Source organism: Macaca mulatta, chromosome 2 (assembly GCF_049350105.2).
Source record: "Macaca mulatta isolate MMU2019108-1 chromosome 2, T2T-MMU8v2.0, whole genome shotgun sequence".
NCBI lineage: Eukaryota > Metazoa > Chordata > Mammalia > Primates > Cercopithecidae > Macaca > Macaca mulatta.
The window spans coordinates 182,243,093-182,259,174 of NC_133407.1; the positions used below are offsets into that span (position 1 = coordinate 182,243,093).

The following is a 16,082-nucleotide window of genomic DNA, read 5'->3' on the forward strand; positions in this document are numbered from 1 at the left end:
GGAGAGGCTCTTTGTAGTTAACTTATGTTAAGTATTGTATAAGGTAGGTGTTCAGAGTAATACTTCTCAACGTTATAGTGAGAGGAATAAATGATTAATTATAGTTAAAAGTATATTCAAATAAATTAATATATTATTTTACTAATTGTACTTTTATGTAATAAAATTCAGTACATTAAAAAAAAATCACTAGCACTCCTATACACCAACAGCAACAAAGCCAAAAGCCAAATCAGGAACACAATCCCATTCACAGTTGCCACAAAATGAATAAAATACCTATGAATACAGCTAACCAGGGAGGTGAGAGAGCTCTACAATGAGAACTGCAAAACACTGCTCAGAGAAATCAGATGACACAAGCAAATGGAGAAACATTCTGTGTTCATGGATAGGAAAAATCAATATAATTGAAATGACCATCCTGCCCAAAGCAGTTTATAGATTCAGTGCTATTCCTATCAAATTATCAATGACATTCTTCATAGAAATATGAAAAACTATTTTAAAATTCATATGGAACCAAAAAAAGAAGCCTGATTGCCAAGGGAATCCTAAGCAAAAGGAACAAAGCTGGAGACATCATGTTACCCAACTTCAAACTATGCTATAGGGCTACAGTAACCAAAACAGTATGGTACTGGTACAAAAACAGACACATAGGTCGATGGAACAGAATATAGAGCCTGGAAATAAAGCTGCATACCTATGACCATCTGATCTTTGGCAAAGCAGACAAAAACAAGCAATGGGGAAAGCACTCACTGTTCAACAAATGGTGCTAAGATAACTGGCTAGCCATATGCAAAAGACTGAAGCTGGGCCCCTTCCTTATACCATACACAAAAATCAGCTCAAGATGGATTAGAGACTTAAATGTAAAACCCAAAACTATAAAAACCCTGGAAGACAACCTAGGCAATATCATTCTCAGTATAGGCACAGGCAAATATTTCATGAGGAGGATGTCAAAATCACAACAAAACCAAAAATTGACAAATGGAATCTAGTTAAACTAAAGAACTTCTACACAGCAAAAGAGACTATCATGGCACATGTATACATATGTAACAAACCTGCACATTGTGCACATGTACCCTAAAACTTAAAGTATAATAAAAAAATGAAAAAAAGGAGAAACTATCAACAGAGTAAACAGACAACCTACAGAATGGGAGGAAATATTTGCGAAGTAGGCATCTGACAAAGGTCTAATATCTAGCATCTATAAGGAAATTAAATTTGCAGTAAAAAAACAAACAACCCTATGAAAAAGTGGATAAGGGATGTGAGCAGACACTTTTCCAAAGATATACATGTGGCCAAGAAACAGATGAAAAAAAGCTCAGTATCACTGATCATTAGAGAAATCCGAATCAAAACCACAGTGAAATACCATCTCATACCAGTCAGAATGGCTATTGTTAAAAAGTCAATAACAGATGATGGTGAGGTTGCAGAGAAAAGGGAGGACTTACACGTTGTTGGTGGGGGTGCAAATTAGTTCAATCATTGTGGACTGTAATGTGGCGATTCCTCAAAGAGCTAAAAACAGAATTGCCATTCAACCCAGCAATCCCATTACTGGTATTATGCCCAGACAAATATAAGTCATTCTACCATAAAGACATATGCATGTGAATTGCAGCACTATTCATAATAGGAAACACATGGAATCAACCTAAGTGCCCATCAATGACAGATTGGATAAAGAAAATGTAGTGCATATATGCAGCTAAAAAAAGAATAAGATCATGTCTTTTCCAGGAATGTGGATAGAGCTGGAGGCCGTTATCCTTAGCAAACTAACATAGGAACAGACAACCAAATACCGCATATTCTCAGTTATAAGTGGGAGCTAAATGATGAAAACTCATGGAGACAAAGAAGAGAGTAACAGAGTCTGGAGCCTACTTGAAGGTGGGAGGAGGGAGAAGAGCAGAAAAAATAACTACCGAGTACTAGGCTTAATACCTGGGCTACAAAACAGTCTGTACAACAAACCCCTGTGACACAGGTTTACATGTATAACAGACCTGTACATGTACCCCTGAACCTAAAATAAAAGTTAAAAAATTTTATTTATGTTTGCTGGAACATTTCTTAGATTAAAAACTTAAATGTTTAATTATGGGAAAGTGATTTAGTAAATCAAAGTAAATATATGCATGCAAACAAAAGCTGAGAAGGATTCTACAAAAATTAAGACAGTTATGATGGAGAGAACATAAGCAATTAAATTTTTTTTAAGTGTAATGAATAACCTAAAAAAGGGAAAAAGGTAAAAATTTCAGGTTTTTATGTATATTCTTTTTCAGACAGTTCAGGATGCACTGTAACAAATTAAAGAACTTTTTTTTTCTTTTTTGGTGGATAAAGACATAGATAATTAAATTCATTTATTCTCCATACATTCAGTGACCACCTTAGAATTATTGTAGACACTGGAGACACTGTTCTCACTCTCACAGTAGTTACAATTTAGCTGAATTAGAAAAATACTTATGGCTGGAAATTATTACATAAATTATAGACATGTTTCTATAGTTAGACACTTAAGTTGTTTTTTTAAGTGTAGCAAATGCTGCAATAAATGTAAACATTGTCTTTCTTAAAAATCTTTGTTGTTAGTATGAGAAATTAAGTAATACTATATTCAGATAACTGTACTAGCTATTGTAAGAAATTATAAAATAGCTTTTATTATTAGCTTTATTCTTAAGTTTAAACAAAGTTGGTATGATTTCAGAGAACTAGGTTTACCTTACTGCCACAAAATTTTTCTTATTTTTAAATCCAGGAGTTAAGTCTGCTTGGAGTAGGGTTTTAACTCTGCAGAGGTAACCTGTTAGTCATTATTCAGAGATATAAATGAATATCAGATCCTTGCCAAGTAGAAAAGTTTGATAGCTCCCGAGCACTTGATGGGGAAAAGTGAGAGAATAGTGTAGTAAGTAGCGGATGGGGACATACAGATGTACGACTTCTACTTTATAATTTGGAAGTCATGGCTGTGCAAATTCTGAAAGACAAATACTGCTTCTGTTTATTTTTTAGTACTAATAATTTACGTTTGCCAAGATATATTTTATAGGATTAAAGACCCTGTGAAATATGCCAGAAAGAGTTTGGAAAGGGACAGTATACATTAAATATGGTGGCAGTTATGTGAAAGTAACAATAATTAGATTTTGATTAAATTATATAACATTCTTGATCAGATGCTAGCGTCTAATGATAACAGCTCCCCTTGATTAAGGGTCTTACTAAAGCTGGAAGAAGTTCGTAAGTTACCTAAGTTTACATACTTATTACTTGTGTAAGTGGTAGAGACAACAGAGGCAGGATTTTAATTCCAAGCTCAGCTTTTAGCTAATTATGATCTATTTTGTTTTAGTGGCTGACTTACCTTATGAAATATAGGGTTTTATATTTGTGAAAGGACAAGATGAAATAATTTTTAAATTGGAAAATAAATGGAGTAAAAATAAACCTGTGGTTTCACTGAACATTGTTTGATACTTATATGGAGCTCACTTACCGAGAACATTTTGATTTTGTTTTGTGCTCACAGACCATACCTGATTTGATCAACAAAGTGTATTGAACAACGACAAAACTTAACCAAAGAATAAATAAATAGGTACAAATTCATTTGACATTAATGGAAAAACAAAAAAGCAGAAGTCTGTTTTAGATAGTACATGGAAGATTTGGCTAGGTGCTCCACAACGCTATTATAAAAGCAACTCTTAAGGAAGTCAGATACCTACAAAAGGTACCTAGAGAAAATAAGTGTCCTGGGACAGAAGGAGTAGAAAGAGCAAGAACCTCAGTTGGAAGGGAATTCATAACATGAAACAAAGAAAGATGAATGCTAGGAATGCGGACGGTGGTGGTGCCCACCTAAAAGTCATCCAGGAAAGAGGGTGTTCTGGCTTAGGGACTTAATTTACGTTACCATTTTGACAGGTGGATCACTGTTGTGAATGAAGTTGGATCTATGACTTTTGTAGCCATTTCATGTTAAACAACTGATTTTTCTAGTTCTGCTTTTATGTGGTAAAAGCAGCTTTTAAAATTATAATTGATAGTTTTGGTACAGAAACAGAATGCTCACATCAGGTGGGACACAAGCCTTTGGACAATTTTAATTTCTCGTTATAAATAATATAATATGTTGGCGTTTTGGTTTGTTTAGCAGTTTCTTGTGAGTTTGGTTAGTGTGAGTTCATCACCAAAGGAACCATCATCAGCTGCTGAGTCAGCAAAGCCAAAAATCAAACTCTGTTTTATGGAATATTTATATTTACCAGAGTCACTGCTACTTAGAGGTCTCTTGGTAGTTTCTTCTGGGCTTTATTTTAGTGTTTACATTTTCAGAAAATATTTTGAAAAATATATTTATTAGTCTTACTGGTTTTTGTAAATTAGCATATTGAGAATTAAAGTACATGGGGTTCTTAAAACTTCCATAAAACTAAGTCTTTGTAATGAAATATTTTATTGGCTTATTGATAAAAAGGCTTGAACACTTATAGTGTAGACTTTGAATATGTACTTGTGATTTGAATAGTAACACATTTTGAGTGATCATTCATTGTTTGCCTTTTAATTTTTTCTTCAGATCACAAAAAAATATATTAAGATCCCATTTCAAGGTAAGTTATTCTCTTATGACCTTGTCTTTTTACTATAGTTCTTAGTATAAATTTAAGTAAAACTAAGTTTAATATTTTTTTACCTTAATATTTTTTAGCAATTCCAAATGGAGTAAAAATGTTTTATAATAAACTTGCTCTGAAAATAGTATGCTATTGTTTTAATGACTGTAAATCAAACAATATTAAAGGATTCATGGTGATTTCTTGGGATTAACAGAAATACAGTTTTGATAGATAACAAGAATATTTTGGTATATATAAAAATGGGTAGCAGTAACTATAAGAAAAGAAGCATAAGGAAAATGTTTAATATTGCACACAAACATGTAAAATATTTTTGCATACAGGGCAAGAGAATTTTATACAATTGCGTATCTGAGTAAGGGAAAGTAGACTGGAAAATGTACCTGTAACTTATAGAGACTCACACCATTTTCTCATTCTCTTCCCAACTGAAAACCTTTCAGAATAAATTATGACACTAAGAAAACCAGTAAACAATAGAGGATAATCCTTTTATATAATGAATTATAAAAAGAACAAGGAAGAAAAACACACAAACGGCACAGATAGGAATTAGAGAAGAGGAGGCTTCTGTTCCATGATTGGAGATGCTATCAGAGTAGCTTTAGTTGGATTCGTTGGATTTAGTTGGATTCCACAGATACTTTATGTACAGAATCCAAAACTATGTTGTGATAATTGTTCTAATAATTTGATTGCTTACTATATCTTAATTATTAAGAATATAAAAGGCACAGAATAAGTATATTGATAGTCCTAACTAGGAAATACCAATAAATTATTAAGGAATAATGTAATATTTGTTCTGTAGAAGATACAAAAAAAGTCATATGATTTTAAAAGGGGATAATAATTTCAGAAAAGATAGCACTACAATTTATAGTTAAAGGCCTGGGTAACAGAGAGAGCTACCTCTCAAATTCTTGTGATACAAACATCAAAAATGATATTTTAGATTTTCATAGTTAATATTTATAATATTGCTTTCTTGTTTTATAACTTTTCTATTGCATATAATTTTTAAAAGACAAATTTTATTGTAAATTGTGGAAAAATACTCTCTTCAGTGGTAATAGGTTTATAATTTTATAATGGAAGAAGAAAATATTAGTCTTCTTCCTCAAATCCTGTCCAAGTTCCCATAAATCTTTTTAAAACAAAGCATATGTATAAAAGGTTTTTGTAGGTGGGAACCTGAGGGTCTAAATGTTTCCTCTTTTTCTATGCGGCTGCAGAAAAAATTGATTTATCCATATTTATATTAGGTCTTAATTATGTTTGGCTGTTAGTAACAATGGCATAAAGAAAATATTTTATTTTTGCTTCACATAAAAGAAATCCAGAAGTAATCTGAACTGATGTGACGTTTCCTTCATCATCGGGGGGCACATGACCCTGACACATGAGTTGCATTTTTCTATTCTGTCATTCCTGACACACGACTTGCATCCTCAAGTTTGTCTCATGGCCATTATTGTAGCCCATACTCCATCATCGTGTTGGTATTTTAGACAGAAAGCAGTAGGAAGGGGAAAACCGTAAACGGAGCACATGCTACCAATCTCTAGCCCTTTTAAGGAGACTTCTTGGATGTCCATGCTACATAACCTTTTCTGCTTACATTTTATTAGCCAGCTAGTCATGACCACACACCCATTTGTAAAGGAAGCTAGGAAATAGAGTTTTCCAAACTGTGTATCTTGAAAATTAGGGTTCGTTACTGAGGAAGAAGAAGAAATGGAAAAGTAGGTAGGCAACTCCCACTTTCAGTATCTGCTATACACCTGTAACAGAATAAACCATATATTGGGGCAGACTTGGTAATGAGGTAAACATTTTTCTCGTGATGGTGTTAAATTCCTTTTTTTTAAAGATAATCTTTTAAAGTTGTCTTTCTAAAGAAAATTTAGCTTTCATTCTAAACACCAAGAGCAATTAGATTAGTAATAGTTGTGTAGATTTCACAGAAATAGTATCAAATGTACCTGTGGGGCTGTGAGCTTCATGAGAAAGAAATGTATCAAATGTACCTGTGGGGCTGTGAGCTTCATGAGAAAGAAATGCTGAGTAGTATTCTGAGGGCTCTCATCCTGGTTTTGATTTAAGCTTTGCTGCCAGTTTCACTGACAGTTTTCAGAATAGAAGAGTTACAGTATGAAGAATAGAATGACTGGCTTGGGAACATTAAGATGACTGGTAAATACTCATCATGGAAACATTTTCATATTAAAATATGTTCATATGAATCACGGGGTTGGAGTGGGCTGTAAAACTGAGATCCGCTGATTCAGTAGATGTAAGGTGGGGCCTGATACTCTGCATTTCTAACAGTCTTCCAGATGATGCTGATACTAATGTCACAAGCTCAGCTTAGACTACTCTTTGAGTAGCAAAGTTCCAGGAAATAATGCTGGGAGGAATACTAAGAGGTTTGTTTCAACTAGGTGCCCATCTTGGGTTTATGCTTAACTGATATTTATATTCCAGTTCAGTTGCTTGCTGTCTTGCAGTTGAACTAGGTGACCTTCAGGACTTCTTTAAATCATTTTTTTTTTTTATGTTTCTTTGAATTAAAGAGTAAAAGTCCTCAGAGGAGATTCCTTTAGCTCCCTAACAGGGAGAAAGACTAAATTTAGAATGATCATCGAGAAGTTTTGAGAAATAAGACCTGGAAAAATTTTAAAAGAAATGTCTCCTTAGACCATTCAGAACCTCTTAATTTTCTTGAGACTCTTTTGATAGTGGCTCATCTGTATGGTGGAATGCAAATGCCTTAGGAGAAGAAAGATGGGCAGAAATTGGCCTATGATGGCACTTGTAATCTTGGTTTATGTAGTATTGACCAATATAGAAAGGATGGAAATACATAATTTTCTGAATTATGCTGTGCTTAGTTTTCTGCATTGATGGACTTTTTTTTTTTCCTTTTTGCTAATGATTATCAGAATTCTTGGAGAGCATTCTCTCCAGACAGTTTTTATGCTATGAATATTTAATCTCAAATTTTCCCTCTCTGGTTATAACTGAAATCATGTAGTGTGAGGGACTAAATCTCTAATTGTCATTTAATAATTATTTAGCCCTTCCTAATTGTAACGTGATTTTTTTTTACCTTAATAACACTGCTTGGGGCATTTTAGCTAAGGTTAGCAAAGTGCACTGGAAATATATTTTTGAAAAAACTTCTATATAATTCTTTTTTAAAAAAATGTAATATATTAACAAGTGTCATATAATGTTTAAGTAGTATATTCTTAAATGGATTAATTTTTAAAATTATTATCTTTTATTTCTTTCAGTGTCGCTGAATGAGATTTCATTGCTAGTGGATACCACACATTTAAAGCGGTTTGGGTTATGGAAAAGTAAGGATGATAATCACAGTAAAAGGAGTCATGCTATTCTTTTCTTCTGGGTCTCTTCGGGTTATCTTCAAGAGATTCAGACCCAATTAGAACACTCTGTATTAAGCCAGCAATGTGAGTATAAAATGATTTCTAAATTTCAGGATAACTTGAAATTGTCCTATAAATAGTTTTTTCTAAAATAATTTAATAGAATGTTATTTCAGTGAATTGAAATTGATTTTATTTAGTTAAAATAATTTTGTTTCTTAATTTTAGGATAGATTATTTAATTCACGTAATTTCTCCTTATAGTTGTATTCAACCAATTGAAATTCTCATCTAAAATAAAAAGAATAGCTTAAAAAATCTTAAATATTGTTTACCTTGAAAATTGTAAGTTCTTAAAAAAGGAATGCCTTATCTTTTAATCATTTGTCATCTTTGACTACCTTCCTTCCTTCTTTACTTTTCATCTGAGACAGTCTTACTCTGTTGCCTGGGCTACAGTGCAGTGGTATGTTCATAGCTCCCCATGACCTCAAACTCCTGGGCTCATGTGATCCTCCCACCTTAGCCTCCCAAGTAGCCGGGACTAGAGGGGTGTAGCACCATGCCTGGCAATTTCTGTTCTTCTTTCTTCCTTCTTTCTTCCTCCTCCTTCCTCCCTCCCTCCCTCCTCCCTCCCTCCTTCCTCATTTCCCTCCCTCCTCCTCCTTTTTTTAAAAAGGATTGAAATCTTTTATTTAAAAAAATTGTTTTTATTTCCATAGGTTTTTGGGAAACAGGTGGTATTTGATTACATAAGTTCTTTAGTGGTAATTTGTGAGATATTAGTACACCCATAACCTGAACAGTATACACTGAACCTAGTTTGTAGTCTTTTATCCTTCACCCCCTTCCCACCCTTTCCCCCTGAGTCCCCAAAGCCTATTGTATCATTTTTATGCCTTTGCATCATCATAGCTTAGCTCCCACTTATGAGTGAGAACATGGGCTGATTGGTTTTCCATTCCTGAGTTATTTCACTTAGAATAATAGTCTCCAGTCCTATCCAGGTTTCAGTGAATGCCATTAATTCATTCCTTTTTATGGCTGAGTAGTATCCCATCATATATAAGTACCACAGTTTCTTTGTCCACTCATTGATCAATGGGCGTTTGGGCTGGTTCCACATTTTTGCGCTTGTAAATTGTGCTGCTGTAAACGTGTGTGCAAGTATCTTTTTTGTATATTGACTTCCTTTCCTCTGGGTAGAAACCCAGTAGTGGGATTGCTGGATCAAATAGTAGTTCTACTTTTAGTTCTTTAAGGAATCTCCACACTCTTCCATAGTGGGTGTACTAGTTTACATTCCCACCAGCAGTGTAAAAGTGTTCCCTTTTCACTGTATCCACACTAACTTCTATTATTTTTTTCATTCTTTGATAATGACCATTCTTGTGGGAGTAAGGTGGTATTGCATTGTGGTTTTGATTTGCATTTCTCTGATCATTAGTGATGTTGAGCATTTTTTCATGTTTATTAGCCATTTGTGTGTCTTCTTTTGAGAATTGTCTATTCATGTCCTTAGCCCACTTTTTGATGGGTTTGTTTTTTTCTTGCTAATTTGTTTGAGTTCCTTGTAGATTCTGAATATTAGTCCTTTGTTGGATGTCTAGATTGTGAACATTTTTTCCCACTCTGTGGGTTGTCTGTTTACTCTGCTGACTGTTCTTTTTGCCATGCAAAAGCTCTTTAGTTAAGTCCCACCTATTTATGCATTTGCTTTTGGGTTCTTGGTCATGAAATCTTTGCCTAAGCCAATGTCTAGAAGGGTTTTTCCAATGTTATCTTCTAGAGTTTTTATAGTTCCATGTCTTAGATTTAAGTCTTTGATCCATTTTGAGTTGATTTTTGTATAAGGTGAGAGATGAGGCTCTAGTTTCATTCTCCTACGTGTGGCTTGCCAATTACCCGGCACCATTTGTCAAGTAAGGTGTCCTTTCCCCACTTTGTTTTTGTTTGCTTTGTTGGAGCATTCAAATCTGTAAAGGGGAAGTCAAACTGTCACTGTTTCAGGATACAGAATTAATGTACACAAATCAGTAGCTCTGCTATACACCAACAGCCACCAAGTTGAGAATCAAATCAAGAACTCAACCCATTTTACAACAGCTGCAAAAAATAAAAATAAAATACTTAGGAATATAGCTAGCCAAGGAGGAATATAGCTTACTTCTACAAGGCAAACTACAAAACACCGCTGAAAGAAATCATAGACAACACAAACAAATGGAAACACATCCCATGCTCATGGATGGGTAGAATAAATATTGTGAAAATGACCATACTGCCAAAAGCAATCTACAAATTCAGTGCAATTCCCATCAAAATACCACCATCATACTTCACAGAACTAGAAAAAAAAATCCTCAAATTCATATAGAACCAAAAAAGAGCTTGCATAGCCAAAGCAAGACAAAGCAAAAAGAACAAATCTGGAGGCATCAGATTACCTGATTTCAAACTATACCATAAGGCCATGATCACCAAAACAGTGTGATACTGGTATAAAAATAGGCAAATAGACCAATGAAACAGAATAGAGAACCCAGAAATAAGCCCAAATTCTTTCTTTCTTCTCCTTTTTTTTTTTTTTTTTTCCTTTCTCTTTTTCCAAGGATGGGCTCTTGATATGTTCCTCAGGCTGGTCTCAAACTCCTGGCTTCAAGCTCTCCTCCTGCCTTGGCCTCCCAAAGTTTTAATATTATAAGTGTGAGCCACCATGCCTGGCCAACTACCTTTCTTATGAGTTTCTTGCCCTTGATCATAATGAACTCTGACAGAATTAGCAGCAAAGTTAAATAAAATATGAAAGTCTTTGCCTTCAGTCTTTTCTTTAGTTCCTAAAAAGTGAAATTCACTTTACTTATGTATATATTATTCCTTTAAGATTCAGTTGAATACTTTCCCATATGCACCTATAACTTATCTACATAATATATATACATCTTGAGATATTTTTCAACTTTGTTTAGTCTCAAACTCCTAAAGGAGTTGGGTTTAGAACTACATCAATCAAATTTAGTAAGGTTCTTTCTTACCTGTTTGATCCCTCTACCTTTTCCTACTCTCCTGCACAGTAAAGATGTTAAGTAGTGAACTAAATTTTATAACTTTCAAATTTGTTATTTTCCTGTCCTAATTACTTGTAGTAGGAAAATTCATGATTAAATAGCAGAGAAGGTGGGGAAAATAGAAACAGCCATTTATAAGCATTATCTGGGTAGAGAATGTCTTTTGAGGTCACCATTGAAATGACTGAGGAGAAAATGTAGGAGGTGTTTAATTGGAATACTTTTCTAGTTGATAGAATTGATTCATAAAGGAGGCTAGAGAAAAATAATATTCATTCATTCATTCATACATTAACAAATGTTTACTATTACTAAATGTCAGGCACTGCAGGTATAGCAATCAGTACTATTGTGACATTTTAGTGCAGTAGAACAAGAGTCCACCAATGGTGAGTTTTGATTCTGGATTACTAATGGCCTGCTTTTGGGATATTAATTTGCCTTGATTATTACCTAAAATACAAAATACTTGGGGTTATATTCCAACCTTACTATTATTAATAATTACTTTTATTATAATCCTCTTGAAAAATAATACTATTAATACAAATTATTTTTTCCTTTTGTAGCAAAATCTAGTGAATTCATTTTCCTTGAACTACACAATCCTGTTTCACAAAGAGAAGAATTGAAGCTGAAAGATATTATGACGGAAATAAGTATAATCAGTGGAGAATTAGAACTTTCTTATCCATTGTCTTGGGTTCGGGCATTTCCTTTGTTTCAGAACCTCTCTTCAAAAGAAAGTTCTTTTATTCATTATTACTGTGCGTCAACTTACTCTTTCCCTGCTGGTGTTGCTGTTGCTGAAGAAATGAAGCTGAAATCAGTATCTCAGGTTAGCATGTCATTAATATAATCGGCAGAGAAGGGGGAAGTTCAGAAGGGTTTATTCATTGATATTTATGCATTGATATTAGGCTGCTTTCAAATGCTAAATTTTGTGAAAAGGGCACAGGAACCAACCCAAAAGAGCTCCCGTTGCCAATGCTGGAACAATTTGTTAAACAAAATCAGTAAGGACAGCATGGGATTATAACCAAATAAAAAATAAATATGCATCTATATTTATATAAATAGCTGAGTTAGTAAATGAATGAATAAATAATACATGGTGGATACGGGACAATTATATCTTAGAAAAAATCCAATTAATAAATGAAAAGGAATAAGGGAAATATAAAACCACCAGTAGAACACTTGTTTGTGATCATTGCAGTCAAAGTCCACTGACGGATGCTAAATTTAATGAGTAAAAATTTAAGAGAAACAAAATATATGCATAATCTCAAAGTCTCTAGCATAAAATATGTATTAATTATGAAAAGAAAAGTAGTAACTTTGCAGTGGAGAAACCTTGTAGACATCACTTTAACCAAGTTATCAAAATGGACATCACCAATAATAAGACATATTGACATAACACACCCCTTCATACCATGCACTGAGAAGTACCACATCACTTCTGCAGTATTCTTTCCAATAATATGTAATCTCAGTAGAGAAAAATGAGACAAATCCAGTTACAAAATAATTGACCAGTACTCTTTAGAAGTATCAAGGTCGGCCGGATGCAGTGGCTTACACCCGTAGTCCCAGCACTTTGGGAGGCCGAGGCGGGTGGATCACGACATCAAGAGATCAAGACCATCCTGGCCAACATGGTGAAACCCTGTCTCTACTAAAAATTCAAAAATTAGCTGGGTGTGGTGGCATGCGCCTATAACCTCAGCAACTGGGAGGGCTGAGGCAGGAGAATCGCTTGAACCCAGGAGGTGGAGGTTGCAGTGAGCGAGATTGTGCCACTGCACTCCAGCCTGGTGACAGAGCGAGACTCTGTCTAAAAAAAAAAAAAAGTATCAAGGTCAGGAAAAACAAGAAAAGACTAAGGAATTGTAGGATCCTGTAACAGAAAAAGGATATTAATGGAAAAGTGAAATCAAAATGAAATCTGTAGTTTAGTTAATACTATTATGCCAGTGTTAATTTTTTAGTTTTGGTCATTGTATTATGGTTGTATATGATAAGATTAGGGGAATTTGGGCAAGGTTGATTTCTTTCAACTCTTTTGTAAGGCTAAAATTTTCTTGAAAACAATAGTAAGTTTTAAAATGCTATGTTTATTTTTATAGGCGGTTGGTAATATACATGTAGCTTGTATATCTCTGCCAAATAGTTCTAGAAAGAAAAGAATTTATTAAGAAGCTATGGCATACTCATCTACACACCTGTGCACATGCATGCACATACGCAGGTTTGGCCAGAGGCTAATCTTTTATTCAAAAGGCCTTTAGAAAGCCCCATTAGTGTTAAAGTATAAGACTTCATCTCTATGTATAATGTCAACATTTTGCATCCTAATTATATTGTATATATTTATATATTTTCCATTTAATGGAATTACATTATTATAAATGTAGCTTCTTTTAAATTTTATTTCCTCATATTCATTACATTTTTTGATCATTTTGAACTGCAAAATTGTTATATTCTTCTTTAATTCTGTAGTCCATATCTGTAAACAGTACTTCAAGTTAATCTTTGACCATTGTTTATACAGTATCTTTTCATCACAAGTATTATTTTAGTTTGGTTATATCTATAGAAAATCTAAAAGTATAGATATGACTCATAGGGATTTTTAAAGTCACATTTTCTCTTACAGTAGACTTGTAAGAGAAGTCTTTGTTTTGACTTTGTTCTTTTGAAAGTTACGATGTTTGAGACCATTTTCCTTGCCACTTTCTGCCAGCCCTCAAACACAGATGCAGCCAAGCCTACTTACACCTTCCTGCAGAAGCAAAGTAGTGGTTGCTACTCCCTTTCTATTACATCTAATCCAGATGAAGAGTGGCGAGAAGTCAGGCACACTGGACCTGTTCAGAAGTATGTACTGTCATAGCATGTTTGTAATAGATGGGCATATTAGTAGTTTTTATTCGTGTTGCTGCTTTTCAGTAGTTTAACTTTTGAAATGTTTTAAGTTTTACTTTCATGCTGATAGTAATGGAAATAGGGGTTTTTTAAAAAGAAATTATGAGGAAGTTAAAAAATGTATTAAGAAAACAATAGGTGCCATTTTACTTACTTTTATGTCAGTAAGACATAAATGGCAGCCAAAGTGTCGTATTTGGTAAGATTAAAGTGTTTATTAAAAATATTTGAATAGCAATGTATGATTTAAAAAATTCTACATTCCTTATCTGAATATATGATAGGGAAAATGAAATTGCTTACTAAAATATGCTTCAATTTAAGGTACTTTGGAGTTTGTTTCAAGTTCTCTTTCGGAAATTGCTTCTTTGTTCATATTTCATCCATGTCTTCTCATGGTGCTAAGACAGAATATGGAGTCTGTGCATTTGATGGTGATTTCTATACCTCCATGTGATTCTATTTCTTTGTTTTGAAGAAAGACACTTGAAAGAAAGACTAGGATAGGAAAATAGCCAGTAAAATAGAAACTATCATATTAGCACTTTAAATTTACATTTTCTTTTTTGATTTAGGTGCCATGGTACTAAGATTAAATCAATGTGGATAACTCTTACCATTCTGAACCTTTCTGGTGCAAGAAGTACATATTATACCTTCATTACTGACTACATTTTTCATTGAATATTGCTCTACCTATTCCAAGATTATAGCCAGGAATTCGCAACTGGTCTTATTTCTAAGCTTTAAGAGAGAATGCCAGCAGAAGGATGACTAATTAGTTGTCATCTCTTCTCTACTACTTTCTGGTTGTGATTAAATTGTTTGTTTCCTTTATAGTCTCTTAAGTTGTATGTGGCAGGCACTTTGTTATGGGGAGACTTCCTCCTCAGCTCCCATGTTACTTCTTTTTTGCCCTGCTGCTGGTATAGCTTAGCCACCAGGAGCAGCGCACAATTTTTGACTGCTAGCTTTTCTGAAAGGAAGTGAACTAGTCTTGAGGATTCAAACTTAGAAAATGGAGAAAGGAAAAGCTATATTTATTGTATCAGTTTATTGAAAGTTAAAAATTATGAAGAGAAGCATCTTCAATGATATAACTGATTGTGAGATAAAACCTATTGATTAGAGACTAATTGAGATAGTAGCCTATTGAGAATAGCCCACATGGAAAGTATTGGAAAAGAAAAGATAATACTCAATGGGAGTACCATTAGTAGCTTGTGAGGATAAAGGAAGGAAAATATCATTGTTTATGCCAGGTCAAATGTTTTTTACCCTACAGATTTGAGTTACAGAATACCACTGCCCAGTTATTGTTTCATATAAGAAATCTCTTAGATAATAGGATATTCAACATCAATATATTTTAACTTTATTTTTACTTTTAAGGTTGATTGTATATCCTCCACCACCTACTAAGGGGGGATTAGGAGTAACTAATGAAGATCTGGAGTGTTTAGAAGAAGGAGAGTTTCTTAATGATGTAATCATTGATTTTTACCTTAAGTAAGTACAATGATAAATGATCCTATGTTTTACAGATTTCACTGAGAAACTTAAAATAAATGTTTTTATCTCTGAATTATTTTAAATCCTGTTAAAAGTAACCTGCCAAGATTTCAGATTTGGAAAATTTTTGCTTACCAAGGTTTTCTAGAATTGACTAATTCAGTTTCATTGCTTTACTTACTGTGGATGCTATACAGTTAAGAAGAGTTGCTACATTTTTGTTTTTTTTTTCTTTAGCTTTTGTTAGTTTTTGATATACATTTCTTTAACTATTGCATTATGGTGCTGAAAGAAGTTACTTACAAATTACAAATCATTTTGGGAACTAAAAAAAAGCAGCTCTATTTAGATATCTGTTGTATCTTTTTTTTTTTTTTTTTGAGACGGAGTCTCACTCTTGTCACCCAGGCTGGAGTGCAGTGGCACAGTCTCGGCACACTGCAACCTCCACCTCCTGGGTTCAAGCTATTTTCCTGCCTCAGCCT

At 33.8% G+C, this 16,082-nt stretch overlaps 1 protein-coding gene across 8 annotated transcripts in view; it reads left to right on the forward strand.

The window, feature by feature from the left end:
- The window catches only part of SENP7 (SUMO specific peptidase 7), a 204,277-nt gene that overhangs the window by 168,536 nt on the left and 19,659 nt on the right, over nucleotides 1-16,082 (forward strand). For all 8 annotated transcript variants that reach the window (XM_028844663.2, XM_015129622.3, XM_015129631.3 and 5 more), the window contains 5 exons: nucleotides 4,628-4,661; nucleotides 7,988-8,167; nucleotides 11,721-11,989; nucleotides 13,904-14,037; nucleotides 15,478-15,594. In XM_028844663.2, the coding sequence (XP_028700496.2) occupies nucleotides 4,628-4,661; nucleotides 7,988-8,167; nucleotides 11,721-11,989; nucleotides 13,904-14,037; nucleotides 15,478-15,594 (734 nt within the window). The remainder of the gene's footprint in view (nucleotides 1-4,627; nucleotides 4,662-7,987; nucleotides 8,168-11,720; nucleotides 11,990-13,903; nucleotides 14,038-15,477; nucleotides 15,595-16,082) is intronic.